The 16,400-nt window shown below is 39.9% G+C and overlaps 1 protein-coding gene across 2 annotated transcripts in view; it reads left to right on the top strand.

Moving 5' to 3' along the window:
* PRKAR2B (protein kinase cAMP-dependent type II regulatory subunit beta) overlaps positions 1–16,400 on the top strand; it is a 163,115-nt gene that overhangs the window by 78,594 nt on the left and 68,121 nt on the right. For both annotated transcript variants that reach the window (XM_089685245.1, XM_089685254.1), the window contains exon 3: positions 13,544–13,596. In XM_089685245.1, coding sequence (XP_089541371.1) covers positions 13,544–13,596 — 53 coding nt within the window. The remainder of the gene's footprint in view (positions 1–13,543; positions 13,597–16,400) is intronic.

Below are 16,400 nucleotides of genomic sequence, written 5' to 3'. Positions count from 1 at the left end.
CTGTGCAATAACATCCCTCATGCTGCTGCATGTCACAGATTTTTATCATCCTCACCAAACCACAAATACAGTGCCGAGGATGTTACACAACTCATTGAATTCATTCTAACACACAACTACTTCAATTTCAATAATGATACTTTCAGTGTATGGGTACTGCTATAGGAAGTAACATGGCACCCCAATATGCTAACTTATTTATGGCTGACTTGGAGGACAAATTCCTTCACAGCATAAAACAAAAGCCATATTAATACTATTGCTATATTGATGATATTTTCATCATATGGACAGAAGGTGAAGAAAATCTAAAATAAATTATACTCGCTGAGCAACACATCTTACCCATCAATCAAACTAAAAATGGACTATTTAAGCACACATTTCAATTTCCTAGACACCACAGTAGCAATATAAGGGATGATCAGTTACAAACCCTCTGATAGATGCAACTATCACCTCTCCACAGTTCCAGCTTCCACACCAACACACCCAGCAGGCCATCAGATACCGCCGAATATGCTCAGACCCATAAGACAGAAATAAACATGTCAGAGTACTAGCAGACTCCTTCCATAAGGACAAAACCATCAATACTAGCATAAACATGGCCCTTAAAACCCAAAGAGAAAATCTACAATACAAAGAGAAAAAAAACAAGTAACCGTGTACCGCTAGTAACCACATGTAATGCAGCTCTAGAACAGATAAGAAAGATAGTCAAAGATTTTTTCAACCCTTTAAACTACCTAACTGGTATTTATTTTGATATCTTCAACTGCGGTATGCTTTTGACAGCTAGTTTTGGTCAGTCACCTTCAGGGAAGTGCAATTCATATCGCCTGACACCCGGGACATGTAGTTCCGGGCGCTTGACAGGTAGGTTTTTTTTTTTACCTTTAGCCCTGCTGCTTGCCTGCTCATCTGTTAGGTGGAAGCATTCGGGCAGCAGTGCTGCCACCCGATTGCTTCCACACAGCCCACAATGCCAGCCGCTACAACCCTGCCCGCTATGTGTCCTGAGCTCCTCTATGTGATAAAAAAAGTTAAGTAAAAGAAAAATAAATGTTTTTTTAATAAAGAAAATGTAAATTACACCCAAGCATATAACCCCCCCCCCCAGATTTTTCAAAGCCCACTACATATGTACACACGCACAAGCATAAAAGCACGCGCTGGAGCACCTACACATGAAAACAACGATTGCGATACACATGTTACATATCGCCACGCACGCCAGAATAAGAGCACCAGATCTCCTCTGTAATGCTAAACTGATGACCTATAAGAGGCTTTAAAAGTGTAATTTATAGAAAATGTAGGGTACTAAATAAAGTTTGTTGCCATTTCACAAGTGCATGCAAATTTAAGGTTTGACATGTTGGATACCTATTTACTTGATGCAATCTCATCTTTTATATTTTACAAAAAAATTGGATAATTTATTGCTTTTTGTGCCCTAAAATTAAGTTGAATGTATTTTTTCCTGAAATTTGAAACCTTTGTGATAATATCATGTGACATAAAAATTTGAACTACAGCTATTTTATTCTCTAGGGTCTCTGATTTCAGAAAATATATCATGTTTTGGAGTTTTGTGTTATCTTCAGGCCTTAAATTATATTTTAAGCAGCGAAAGGGATAAAGAATAAGCCCAACACTCCCCTTTCCTGACGGGCAGCCAATCGGTGCTTATTATATTGCAAGGTCTCTCCCCTCCCTGCTAGTCCCCGGGTGCAGAGACAGGCAGGGAAGGAAGGAAGAGATAAACCGTGCAATCTTAAAAATATCAAACGTTTAAGTCGCCTTAAAGCCCCTTTTGTTTTTGAAAGCCCCAGACATTCCATAAAGCACCTTAGATTTAAATACGTTTTTGGTTAAAAACATGTTTTTTTTATCTGGACAAGTAGATTGTCATGAGGGACAAGTAGATTGGGACACTAATTTAGTCCCGGGCAAGTAGTTTTTTTGAAAAATGTCCACACCCCTGCACCTTGGTCATCCAATCTTCCAGTTTGGAGCAACATCTGGGTGATGAATCTACAACTAAGCCAGTGTCGGAGGTGTATAAGGAATTGTTTGTGACTTGTCCTAAACCTATCAGTAAATGTAAAGCGATTTGGGTGGCCTATATCCCTAATTACCAGGGAGATGATTGGGATGATACGTGGGAGGTACCAGTTTCAGCCAGGGATCGTCTCATCCAGTTTAAGCTCCTGCATAGGATTTATTATACTCCAGCTAGGTTAGCCAGGATTTATGGGTCCTCCTCAGCAGAGTATTGGAGGTGTACGGCGTCACCTGCAGACTTCGATCATATCTTTTGGCACTGTCTGATTATACAGAATTTCTGGCTGGTGGTTACCTGCACTATACAGGAACTTACACTTTTACAGGTTCCATTAACAATGTCGGTATGCCTCTTGTGTGTTACTCTGTTTTATACCCGTAAATCTATAGTACTCTGTTGGAAAAAGCCTGAAGCCCCATCTCTGTCATTTTGGAAGGGTATCATTAACAGATCTTTGTACTTGTATAAGGCCACATACTTACACAGGGGATGCCCAAGGAAATTTGATAGGGTTCAGCAGTACTGGTTGATGGACACATCTACTGTGGGATGAGACTTCCCTATTGATTCATGAATACATTGAGATGCTTTTCATGTCCCTAATTTTTGTTTAGACAGGCCGGGTTTTGGACCCTGGGTTTTCTTTATATATTTTTGTGTACTGTATAACCAAGCAAACAATAAAGAGTATTTTCCAAAAAAAGAAATATTTGCAACCCTTCATTACAGAGGATAAAATGCTTGTATCCAACAACCCCCATGTTGATTTTTAGGCAACCACCCAATCTCAGATAAACTAATTAGCAGGAAACTTCATTCTGACTACAAATAAAGGAACTAGGCCCTGCAACAAAAAACATTGCAAACTGTGCAACCAAATCTATTAATAAAAAAGTGTCACACACACGCAAAAGGAACTTTCAGTATCACAGGATCATACAACTGTACCTTCAGTAATGTTGTGCACCTCATCCAATGCAAACAATGCATCAAAACGATCTTACCTTGGCAAAACAGGACAAAAAGTACAAACAAGAATTAATTTAGACACACCATTAACCCCTTCATGCCTAAGGGTAAAACAAATCTAAATGCCTAAGCACAATTTTGAAACGTTCATGTGTTAGTAAAACCGTACATATCATCACAACTACTTTGTACATCCAGGTGAATTATACCTTGTATTTTGCAGGACAAATTGGGCTTTCATTTGGTGGTAAATGGTAATGGATATCTTCTGATTTTTGTTTTATTATCAAAGGAAAACTGGCCAAAAATAATAAAAAAAAAAAATCATTTTTTTTATTTAGCTGTGTGTTTCTTGTTACGACCATAACCTACCAGCAAAGAACAACCCAAAATAAATTATCCAGCTCTTGACGATCGCAGCGATACCTTATGTGTATGTTATTTGTTGTTCGTACCCGTAGGTCAGTCCAGAAACAATAGTGCACATTTTGTTTGTCTTTTTTTTTTTTTTTTTTACCTAAAACACACTGACACTGCCATTGACACTAACTGACACCATTTTTTTTTTAAATCATGACCTTTGACCTAGATCTTTTGACCCTGACCTTGACCCAAACACTAGCCCTGGCAATGAACTAGATCAAACCTTGATCTAGGTATTTTTTCTTAAATTTTTTAAAACTTTTTCCTAAATTTTTTTATATAAGAGCAAGTGTTCCCCAAGTATGGGAGAACATCTGATTGCATTTAAAATGGAAGGTACTTTTCACATTATGAGGAGTTTGATCGTCCAGGGAGATGTTCAGGGCTTGAGATTTCATATGAATAATTCTGAGACTTGAAAATATAGAAAATTAGTGTAAGACTGTGTAAATTTTGGATGATAAAGGTAGGAGAATAAATTAACATTAAAATGTCGTCTGGGAACAATATTAATTTGTGTTCCTGTCCCCCACATAAAATACTTACTGTATTAATGTCTAAGTTTTACCTTCCTTTATTGCCAATGGCTCTAGAGCCAGTATGAATAAAATTGGGGATAAGGGGCCACCCTGATGAGTGCCTCTAAAAATATTCAAACCCTGCAATATATATAGCCCTTGACCTTCAGTTACGCAATAGGGTCTGATGGAATGTTTGTAACACGGAGAGAAATTTGGTCTCAAAACCATATCTCTTTACAATGTAAAAGAGGTAATTCCAGGATACTGAATGAAAGGCCTTGTGTAGATCTAATGAAAGAAGCCTGCCTCTTTTAGGGCCATGTGAATCCCAATCTTAGTGTATGGCTGAGAATATATCTATGAGTGAATATATTTAGAAAAAAAGGAATTCATACTCGGTATTAAATCCAAAAGCAAAAATGTATTATATTGCAGCTTACAAATTCTTAGATGTGGTGGCTGCATTAGTTTTCTTTTTTGAGCTTTCTTTCCTTTATTTTCACCTGGTAATCTGGCCAGTAAGTCTGTCTTGTAACAAGCTGTCCTGCTGTAGATGTAGCATTTTGTGTATTTTTGTAAAATTGAAAAAAAATTTGGCTGTAACTGCTTATAAAGTGTTAGCTGGAGTTCAGCTTCTGTTTGTTACTGTATCTAAATCTGCTGCTCCATCTAACACTCCCCTCCCCCTAGACTATCAATGCTGCTGTCCAAAGGTGTTTCTGTTGCTCCTTCATCCAGAGTGGAGGCACTCTAATACAGGAGGTGTGTTACTGGCAAAGATCAACTGGTAAAAAGTGAGGGTAAAAAAAAGAGAACCAATGCAGCCACCTCATCTAATGATTGGTAAGCTGCAATATATTAACTTTCTGATTTTGGATTTATTACCAGTTGAATTCTTGAGGCCAAAATTTTTTGTCATAATTTCAAGATCCACGTTTATCAGTGAATTATAGTTTGTGCAATAACCATGATCTCTACCAGGCTTCAGAAGGACATGAATAGAGCCTATATTTTCGTATGGGGGTAAGCATGTTCCCTTCTGAATACTGTTAAGGAAGGTACATAGATGAGAGTTAAAAGTTCTACATATTTTTATAATAGTGGCCTGAAAAGCCATCAAGGATCGGGGCTTTAGATGGATTGAGTTGCTTGATGGCCACTGAACTTTCCCCTCCATAAAAGTTCCTTTCATTAGATCAGTGTTTCTCAACTCCAGTCCTCATGGACCCCCAACAGGTCATGTTTTCAGGATTTCCCTCAGATGAAACAGCTGTGGTAATTACTAAGGCAGTGAAACTGATGAAATCACCTGTGCAAAATAATGGAAATCCTGAAAACATGACCTGTTGGGGGTCCATGAGGACTGGAATTGAGAAACACTGCATTAGATCAACATGTACCCTCATGAGGTGAGGTAAAGGGAGACCATAAAGACATTGATCCACTTTTTGTTTGGGGAAAGATACTGGGGAAGCTTAAAGTTTAGAGGAAAAGCAAAAAATTCACAAAGTATAAGTTGTGGATTTTGGGTAAATGAGTCATTGCTAAGTCATAATTGCAGAAGGGCCATAGTATAGTTCCTTGAATTCAGTATCCTAGCTAAGGGGGTGCTAGGTGTGTCCCCAAATGTATAATATATATGTCTGGAACCCCTAATACCAGTTTTGTTCTGTTTCCTTATCAATTGTTTCAATTCCCCGTCCTCGTTTGACCTTAGCTTCTCTAAGACATTTAGCTTCAGAAGCTACAATATTTGGATCAGTTTTCCCCTTATTGTGACATTATGGGCCACCCAGTTAGAGGTTCAGTAAATGCCTTCTGGTATACTCTCTTGAAAACAATCAGCATATTTCAGTCTCATTTTCTTTGTAGGTGGTGGGATCATTTAGTATGATTTAACATTTTACAACAGATACATTTTAAACCTGATCTCTGTTAAATGTATATTAAACTTTTTTTGGCAATCTTACCTCCAGGAAAACTAAAAGTATTCCTTCCCAGTTCAGCTGTACCCTCACTGTAAGGGTTAACCCTTTGAGGACCAAGGGACGTATTTGTCCCATGTTTTTAATTGCCTGTATCATTTGATTAAGAACTTAAAATACTTTTTTTTTTGGTTTGAGTCAAAATATTAGTTCTTATCAACAAATGGGTCTAGCTTTTTGCCAATTATTTCATGAAATGGCTTAGTTACAGCACAAACTTAGTTACGAACTTTAAAAACAAAAAATTGATTCTTTTGGCGTTCCGTAATCTTATGGTCCTCAAAGGCTTAACTGCTCATTTCAGGGGACAGGAAAGCAATTTTACTTACCTGAGTCTCCACTACTGCAGAAGACTATCCCTTTACCCTGGTATTGATTAGCTACCAGTAGTGGCAACCTTGTATAAACAGGATTGAAGGATCTTTCTTGCCCCGCCATGGTCACAGTCAAGTCCAGATTTGTGGGCAGGTTACACAGGCCAAGGCCTAGGACAGCAAAAACACAGAAAGGGGTCCACAAATGTGCTACTATAGTGTCACTCACACCAAGGCCAGACATTATGTATGTATTTTTCCCCTTTATGTACAGTTCTATCATTTGGCATTATATTGTACCAATGGTCTTTTTTTACAGTTCCTTATTAGGTGATTAAATGAAAAGTTGTATATACAAAGTGCTGTGTAAACAATACAAAGTGTCAAAATCCTGCAGAAAAGTTACGAAGTACAATGTGGGTACAGTAAAGAAGACACAAAAAAGTGGTAAAGTGATTCTAAATGTAAAATGTTTTTTCCTTTACAATAACAAACATGTTATATTTACCTGCTCTGTGCAATGGTTATACACAGAGCAGCCCTGGTCCTCCTCTTCTCAGGTCCCCTGCTGGCACTCCTGGCTCCTCCCCTCCACTGCTTGCAATGGGGAAACTCATGCATGTTCGCTCCCGAGCCTCGCTGTCTGCATCTATTGACGTAGACAACAAGATTTGGCCCCTCCTCACTGGCTGTGATTGACAGCAGCAGTGAGGAGGGAGAGAGCAGAGAGATCCTGTGCTCTCGTGCACATCGCTGGATCAAGATCAGGCTCAGGTAAGTAACGGGGTAGGCTGTGGGGGGGGGGGGGGGGGAGAATAAAATGCACTAAGGTAAAAAAAAGCCTTCAGCCTTTAGAACCACTTTAACTGCATAAAATAAATGAGAATGGATTTATTTGAGATAAAAAATTAAAGCAGTGAAATACACATAATCTATTAGCTTGAAAATGCTGTAAAGTAACTAAATGCAAAACTTTTTTATTAGATTAGATAGAGGAGAGGGATTAACATGCCTGTCAGGTTTTCATGTCTGTCTGTGCCCCCATTTGGGAAAGTCACCCTCTCTATTTGTCCTGTTTACAGATATCACAGAGAGTGATAGGAATAGGAAATCGTACATTTTGTATTGTCACCGCAGGGGTAATAGAGGAGAAAATTTTCCAACAGGGACATTTCGTGACAAGAATTCTCTCACGTTGGAGGGATTTCCTCTGACTTCCTGTTTTGGCTATGGGACAGGAAGTGATGGGAAATCTCCTGAATGGGACACAGAAAAAAACTGACAGGGGGTATAACCCTCCCTTACTCTGTCTGAAATGAAAAAAAAAACTTTTGCCTAGAGTTCTACTTTAGATACATTTTTTCTTAATGAAAATGCTGCTTCCAGCCCTCACACTGTAGTGCTCTGTGCTGGCAGAGCAGCTAAACCCCTCAGTATATCTGTCCTCACACAGACTTGAACCACAGAAAAGGGGATGGGAGGGTGCAACTGACCAGTTCTATGACTGCTGAGAGCACTGGGTGCAACTGCTGCCTATTGAACTGAAATGTCATGTTTAGACACCCTGTACAGCTTCTGTAACAGAAAAGTGGAAATGAAACTAGTAAAATGGAGGTTGTTAGAACAAAGTGAACACTTCTGATTTCTGTGAAGTAAGCTTTAACTTCGCCACTTTATAAATTGCCTCCAAGCCTTCTGACTTTGCAGTAGACTTGTAAAGGTAGTTTCATAATGATAATATCTGTATGTTACAGAAATTGCAACCAACAATCTGTACTTTAAACATTGGGGAATTCAATTCCAAGTCCTAAAGATACCCATAAGGATTCAAACTGCCTCAATACCGTTTATAAATAATCTCATGTATTTTCTTGTAATCTGGTCGCTGGTTTGGGTAGAGGATGGTGGCAGAATGACACTATGCTTGGAATTACTGCACATTGTTCTGATAGACAGATAGGTACTCTTGTCATAATAGAGTTTCTTTGCATGTGAGAAAGGAAACTTTCAGAACTACTTCAAAATATGGAACCAAAGTAGAACTTGAATGTACATCTATTATGTTTAATTACAGGAAGATTGTCAGTAATTCAAGAGTTCAATTATTTATAGTCATCTGAAAGCTACTTTACCTTTTCATACTCATTATATTTTAATCTTTTGTATTCACAATGTAATGGTGCAATCATAAACCTATTGCTATCCAGAGGAAGTATAGTATTTACTTGACATTTGTTATTTTTAAAAGTAACATACTGATAAATATAGATTTTTGATTACAGAACTAGAGGGCATTCTGTGAAAATGTGACTCTTTTCCTTTGTTTTTACAGAGGGTAAAAAGCCTTTCTAAAATATATTGTTCTTTCTTTTATTGCATGATATGATTTAGCCATGAAACTAAAGCTATATGGGTTGGTTGAAAAAAGACACAAGTCCACCTAGTTCAACGCATAGAAAAAAACAAACACACACTCATATACCCAATCCTACACCCACATTTGATCCAGAGGAAGGCAAAAAACCCATAAAAGCATGCTAAAATTTGATCCAGCTTGAGGAAGAAATTCTCCCTGATCCCCCAAGAGGCAAACAGGTATTCCCAGGATCAACTTTACCTATAAATATTAGTATCCAGTTATATTTTGTGAATTTAGGAAAGAATTCAAGCCTTTTTTAAAACAATCTATTGAGCTGGTCAGAACCAGCTCTTGAGGGAGTCTATTCCACATTTTCATGGCCTTTAATGTGAAGAAGGCTTTCATTATTTGGAGATGAAGGGATCCTTCAGCCTCGGCTTAAAAAGACGCTGCTTCTACAGGAGTTTTGCATTTTTTTCCTGCCTTTAGAAGCAGCTCAATGTTATCCTATGTGTCCATGCACATTAGTTTTTTAGGAACAACCTGTGCCACGTTTCACTTCTGACCAAAACAATAATGAAACCAGATTCATGGACTTTATAGGCACAAATATACAAGTATTTAAAATTAAATTCCACCTTTATTGACACACATTTAAAAACACTGACATCAGTGAACAACAACAATGGGTAAAAAAGCACCCTTGATAGAATATAGTATATACTGTTAAATGTTACTAAGCCAACTGGCTTGAAACCGCATACAGTTTTTCCTGATATGGATGGCTCAACATGTTTCATGGAAACCATTTCTTCAGGAACTTCTTTGCATGCTGGATAGCTAACACATGTAAAACGTTATTCAGTGCTCCTACTCCTTGACCTCTCTGTGGCCTTCGACACAGTCGACCACCCCCTCCTCCTCAAAAAACTACACTCCCTCGGCCTCAGAGATTCTGCTCTCTCCTGGCTCTCATCCTACCTGTCACAACGCTCTTTCAGCTTTACCTATAATGCTACCACCTCCCCCTCACTCCCCCTCTTTGTTGGGGTCCCTCAAGGCTCTGTCCTCGGGCCCCTTCTCTTCTCCATCTACACCTCCTCCCTTGGCCAACTCATACACTCTCACGGCTTCAACTACCACCTCTATGCAAACGACACACAAATCTATCTCTCAACCCCCCACCTCACCCCCTGGGTCTCCGCCCGAATCACACACCTACTGAGCGACATATCAGACTGGATGTCGCTCCACTTCCTTAAACTGAACCTCTCCAAAACCAAGTTTCTTGTCTTCCCCCCCAAGCTGGACACCACCCCCCATAGACTTCTCCATCACATCCAACAACGCCACCATCAAACCCGCCCCGCAGGCCAGAGTGTCATTCTGGACTCCAACCTATCCTTCCGGCCCCAAGTCCAATCTTTAACAAACTCGTGCAGACTCCACCTCCGCAACATCGCCAAAATACGCACGTTCCTAACCCCAGAAACCACTAAACAGCTCATCCACTCCCTCATCATATCACGACTCGACTGCTGCAACTCCCTCCTCACTGGCCTTCCTCGCCGCTGGCTATCCCCGCTTCAGTCGATCCTGAATACGGCTGCCAGACTCATTCACCTTTCCAACCGCTCCATTTTCGCCACCCCCCTCTGCCAATCCCTCCACTGGCTTCCGATTGCGCAACGGATCAAATTTAAAATCCTAACACTGACGTACAAAGCTGTCCACCATACTGCCCCGTACTACATCACCGACCTAATATCCAAGTACCGCCCAGCACGCACACTCTGCTCCTCACAAGACCTCCTTCTCTCTAGTTCCCTGGTCTCCTCCTCCCATGCCCGCCTCCAGGACGTCTCCAGGGTGTCACCCATCCTCTGGAACTCCCTGCCCCAACCGATCAGATTATCACCTACTCTCCTTTAGGCACACCCTGAAAACCCATCTCTTCAGGGAAGCCTACCCCACCCCCTGCTAACCTGCCGACTTCCTCCACTCTTCCTACCACTCCATCCCCCACAGCTATCTCCACCTGTGCCACCATCCCCTCCCTCCTAGATTGTAAGCTCGAAAGAGCAGGGCCCTTGATCCCCTCATGTTTTGCATTGTATTGGTATTGTTCTGTCACATGTTCTGTCCCCCTTTGTAATGTACAGCGCTGAGCGAACCATTGGCGCTTTATAAATACTGTATAATAATAATAATAATAATAAGATGCGTGTGTGGTTTAGAAGAATATGGCAGGGCAAACAAAGGGGGTAAAAACACCCATGGATCACATCGCACAACTAGCTAGAGTGCTGCTTGTCAGAGTATTTGTAGACAACCTGGGTCAAACGATGGTCAGAACCATGGGGGTAAACTCCATTGGTAGGTACAATACATATCCAGATATCAATGGTAAATATGAAGGTCGCAGCCTTGTATTAATATGTCAGGAACTGATAACGGTCCATGATTAGTCTTATGTAAAGCAATCATTGGGAAAGCCCCCTTGATAGTTCACATAGTTGCCCAATTAAACAGTGCATTAAGGTCGGCTTGTAAGTTGGAGACATTCTGAAAGGACATTATTCCACTGCACAGCATGGTAGCATCTACAGAGACTGAAATTGTAGTTTTAATCCCAGACTCTTTATAATTCATAAATATAATAAATAATAAAGGTAACTTGCATAAAATTATCATCTATTGCAACCCGCCTCTTCTGGGTTTTTTTCCCAACTTTGCTGTGACAAGACTGGTTGTTGCAATTGTTTTCAGTATGATTGTTGTGCAGTGGAGTCCAGTGGAGTTGGAATTGTTCATAACTTATTTTTCTTTTGTACAATGCTGAGTCTGCCTATACACATATGTAACTGAAACACTATTTTGACATATTACTGAAAACGTCTGGGTCTTGATTTATTGCATCAAAGTCACTGCTGGTTATGGATCATATGGGGTGGTAAGGAAACCCAGTTTGAGCTTCATTATTTTCCTCCTGATAAACCAGAGATGGAGGTGTCGGCAGAATGTTCCCCACTCTATTGGCTTTATATTAAGTGCCATATAATATGTTTAGGGATTTTATATGTCAATGGCGGCCTTTACATGGAACTGCTCTGTTATGTATTGATACAGCAGAGATTAGCCAGCATCCTGCAGTGACTCCAGGTAATAAGTGACAGGGTGTTCAGCCAATATAAACTGCAGTAAAATGGGGATGTGAAAGTTGGGTGAAGAAACATCCATCCTATCATGCTAAAATATTTATGCATAGTGTTTGAAATTACGGTAACATTTGCATTTTGGATAATACATCCAAAGCCAGAGTGTTTGTTGATGAAAACTCTTGGTTTGTAGAATGGAATGCTCTCTTCAGCTGGCAACCATTGTACATTTAAAGGCGGTTAGTCCGGAACTGGCTAGTTAACAGCTGATGTTCTCTTGTGCAGTTTGATAGAATTAAAAATTGCACAGCCAGAGGTTAATTGTTGAATTGCCTGCTGACAGGAGAAAAGATCATGTATTATTCAGCTATTTGACTTGTCCCCCGTGCTGTGACTGTGCCTCTACTTTGTGTTTTAGACTGTGTAGATTTTTTGTGTAAATGGAAATCCAATAATATATTATCCTGCAGTGTCCATCGTGTAGTTGCATATACTATAGGTAACAATTATTTTGTACACAGCCATCTGAAAAAAATGCAGGCAACTATAAAGAGAAAAAGTTACCCAATGTACTATATAAAACCATCATTCATTAATCCCAAATCTCTTTAAACTGTACCAGTCTGTCATCTGACCAGGCTAACCGTTTTTCATTTAATTAAAAGAATACAAATCAATAACATCAAGTTATACTTACATTTTTAGAGATGTGATCTATAACTCAATGTTATTTATAACAGCCATACCTGAGTTTATAAGAAACAGTGTGGAAGATAACAAAGGGGCTGCTTCGTTGGAGAAAAGAAAATTGGGAACAATAGCTGAGTTGTTGCCAATAGAAACCAAGCAGGTTTCACCATTAATTTCATGGGAAGATTAAACTAGAATACTGATTGACCACTATGGGAAACAACTCCACTTTGATCTCTTTTGTTTGCTAAAGTTTCAGTGAACCACCAGTTACCCCAGTGTTCATTGTGGTAATTTTGTGGGATAATATATACTTTGATATGGAAAACAAAACGAACCGTAATTAAAAGTAAAAAGAGCAAATGTCACTTTAACCTATATAGCTAAACTTAATTCAAGGATAAACTGTGAGGAATACAGGAGAAAAGTTGATCCACGCTAATAACTTTCTAAGAGGTGGTATGACATTGACCGAACCCCTGCTTTTTTATTGAAGTACTCTGCCTGCCCTTACTCTGCACAGAGTGTGACAGAGGATGTAAGCACAGATTCTTCTTTAAAAAAAAACCACAACTTTAGCTTTACATTTTGGGATCTTATTATATAGGAGCTAGGGCAAATTATGCCTATCCTTAAAGTGGTTTTAAAGCCTAGTGTGATTTCAGATGCACATTGCACAGAATCACATCACAAATTGCACTACATAATTGCAGTGAAAGTTGGATTAAAAACCAACTGCGGCAATGTCAACCTAGCCTTACAGAATTACTGTATATACTGTTCTGTTATTTCAGGTGTATTATCTGTGTAAGTGGCCTTAATATAAAGGCCCTATTGTCCTAAACACACTCTGCGTAAACTGTCTGCTATAGGATGTGAGCACATTTCAACCATGATTTTCAAAAGAAGTGTTCTGCATAAATGTGTAAATTTCTCAGGAGCGCTGCCTAAAATCTCCCTACTTGTACTTGGTAGTTCAGTGAATTTATCATTGTAGAAAGGATATTTGTGCCATAAATTGTAATACCTTTAAATCTGTTGTCTGTTTTGCAGTATGTGCTGAAGCATTTAATCCAGATGAAGAAGATGATGACACAGAAAAAAGGGTATGTAATAGTAAAGCTGAGTCAAGAAGTTCTATGTGAATGCAATTACATGTTGGTTGATGTTAGTTTGTTTTACAAATAGTAAAAAATCTGGGACACAAACCACTGGAATGCAGTTTGGCACATGTTCGTATGTGTACTGTCTGGCTACATGAATACTAGAATAGGTACTTAAAAGTACGAAGTGTTCCTTCAGATTAGGGTATTGGCAGCTGTGAGGAAAAGAATGTTTTCCTAAATGTTCATCAAGGGATAAAGCAAGAGAAGAATTCTGGAACCTTGGGTTATACTGCTCCTTTTAAGAGAAATTGGACACAGACAAAAAGGCAGTTGGTTAGCAAAGTTTTGCAAACAAGGATCATGATTTGGCAATGCTGGAAGATTGGTCAAAGCAGCAAAAACTACAGTTCAGTGTTTCTAAATGTAAATTAATGCACCTAGGGAAAAAAATCCCTTGATAAAGTACAATATTGGGGGTACAGTGTTAGCTACAGAGGAAAAATATTTGGCGGTACTGATTTCAGATGATTGCAAAATTAGCAAACAGTGTGGTCATGCAGTGGGAAGAGCAAATAGAATTCTAGGATGTACCACTAGAGGGGTCACCAGCAGGAGGAAAGAGCACTTGATTCCCCTATATAGATCTTTAGCTAGACTTCAAATAGAATATTGTGTCCAGTTCTGGTGCCCCAACTTAAAAAAAGATATTGAAAAGATAAACGAGTCCAGAAACATGCAACAAAAGAGGTGAAAGGTCTGAGGGATTAAATATACAGTATCAGGAGATACTGCAGGAACTTGATTTGTACAGTCAGGAGGAAAGAAGGAAAAGGGATATGATTGAAACCTTTAAATATGTTCACTTTCTGGTTATTGCAGAGGAAAAGGGGGCACTCTTTTCATCTGGATGAAAAGAGATTTAACCTTCACATATGGAAAGGCTTCTTCACAGTAAGAGCTGTGAAAATGTGAATTAGACTCCCTCAAGAGCTGGTCCTGGCCAGCTCATTAGATTGTTTTAAAAATAGGTCTGGATTCTTTCCTAAATGCATAAAACATAACTGGATACTTATAGTTATAGTTAGTATCACCAGGGGTAGTTGATCTTGGGATATCAGATTTCCGCCAGGGGAATCAGCAAGGAATTTTTTTCTCCCACTAGAGCAAATTGTATCATGCTTAATTGGATTTTTTTTTTATTGTTTTCCTCTGGATAAACTGTGGGTATAGGAATGTGTATAAGGAGGTTTCTATTTGTGTGTGTTTTTTTTCTGTTGGTGGAACTGGATGGACCTGTGTCTTTTCAACCAGACTAACTATGACACTATGTAATCAAGGGGTTGAATAAGGTTCAGGAGGGAGGTATTTTCAATATGAAGCCAAGATCAAGAACACAGGGACATGACCTCAAACTGGCAGGAGGAAAGATCAAAACTAATCTTAGAAAGTATCTTGCTGAAAGAGTAGTTGATGCTTGGAATAGACTCCCAGCAGAGGCAGTTTGTCCATCAACAGTAAGGGGATTCAAACATAAAAAAGTTGAAAACAATCAACAAAAACATACCTGAGCCTGATCTCAATCCAACTATGTGCACAAGAGCTGAGGCTATCTTGCTCCCCTTTGGCTCAGATACAGCAGCAGGAGCCATTGGCTCCCGCTGTTGTCAATCATAGCCAGTGATGAGGGAACAGGGGGGTGGGGCCGAGCAGGGCTAGGGAGCGTGCACACAGGAGTGCCCCCAGAGCAAGTGGCTTGCTCTGGGGCACTCAGCAAGGGGGAGGAGCCAGGAGCACCAGCGGGGGACCCGAGAAGGGGAGGCCGGGGGCTGCTCTTTGCAAAACCATTGCACAAAGCAGGTAAGTATAACATGTTTGTTATTTTAATAAAATAAAAAATGAAGCTCACATCCAGCCATATACTGTAACCCCTACTGCACTGTAGCTGGTTGTTCGTGCTCTGGGTGTTTCTGCTGTGTATTGCTTTGCTTTAATTGTACTGCAGTATGTCAGTTCCTAAGCACAAAGACTTCATCTTACAATCCTCTAGCAGCTCTGGGGTGGCGTGCAGTATTTTTCCTAGAGGAGTTGATGCTGATTAGCTTTGGTCATTGTCCCTTGCTTGCATCCACACACTCCTCATTCCTCACTAGTTCCTTTAGATGTGGCTTCCTTCTCTAGACTGTCCAGGGAGGTGTTCTCTTTTGCTACGCAGGTTTTCATAACCAAAATCTCTGCCATGATAGCTGACTCAGAACGCAGGGATCAACAGTGTTGAACTGTTTTCTCCCATTGTAATGTACAGCGCTGAGCGAACTGTTGGCGCTATATAAATACTGTATAATAATAACTGGATTGTTCCACATGCCCCTCGAAGGTGAATGCCTCTTTGGGGCCTTCCTTCATAACTTTATCAAAGGGGTCACTGGCAGTAAAAGGACTTTTTTTACTACAGCAAAAAAACCTAGAACAGCTCCTTCTCACAGTGAGGGAACCACCACTTTCCAAGGTGAGGGGATGTTGATTAGTCTTTGCTGACACCTGGACAATCAGCATTTTCATTGCATGGGTATGGATGTGGTGTCATTGGGCTACAAACTGGAGTTTCAGTCTCTGTCTCCACCAACTTCCTTTTGTCAAATTTCTCAACCTCTCCACAAAGGCTTACAGATCTCCGCACTGCCCCGGCAGAACTCCTGGGTCACGGAGTCATTGTCATTGTTCCTCAAGAAGAAAGGTTTCAAGGTTTTTATTTGAACCTGTTCACTCTTCCCAAAGCCAAACGGGCATCTGCCCTATCTCAAGGC

This window comes from Staurois parvus, unplaced genomic scaffold (assembly GCF_062004578.1).
Source record: "Staurois parvus isolate SC_StPar_1 unplaced genomic scaffold, SC_StPar_1.0 ptg000019l, whole genome shotgun sequence".
NCBI classification, from domain to species: Eukaryota; Metazoa; Chordata; class Amphibia; order Anura; family Ranidae; genus Staurois; species Staurois parvus.
Note: the sequence above shows the minus strand (reverse complement) of the source record. Positions and strands in the feature narration are given on the sequence as shown.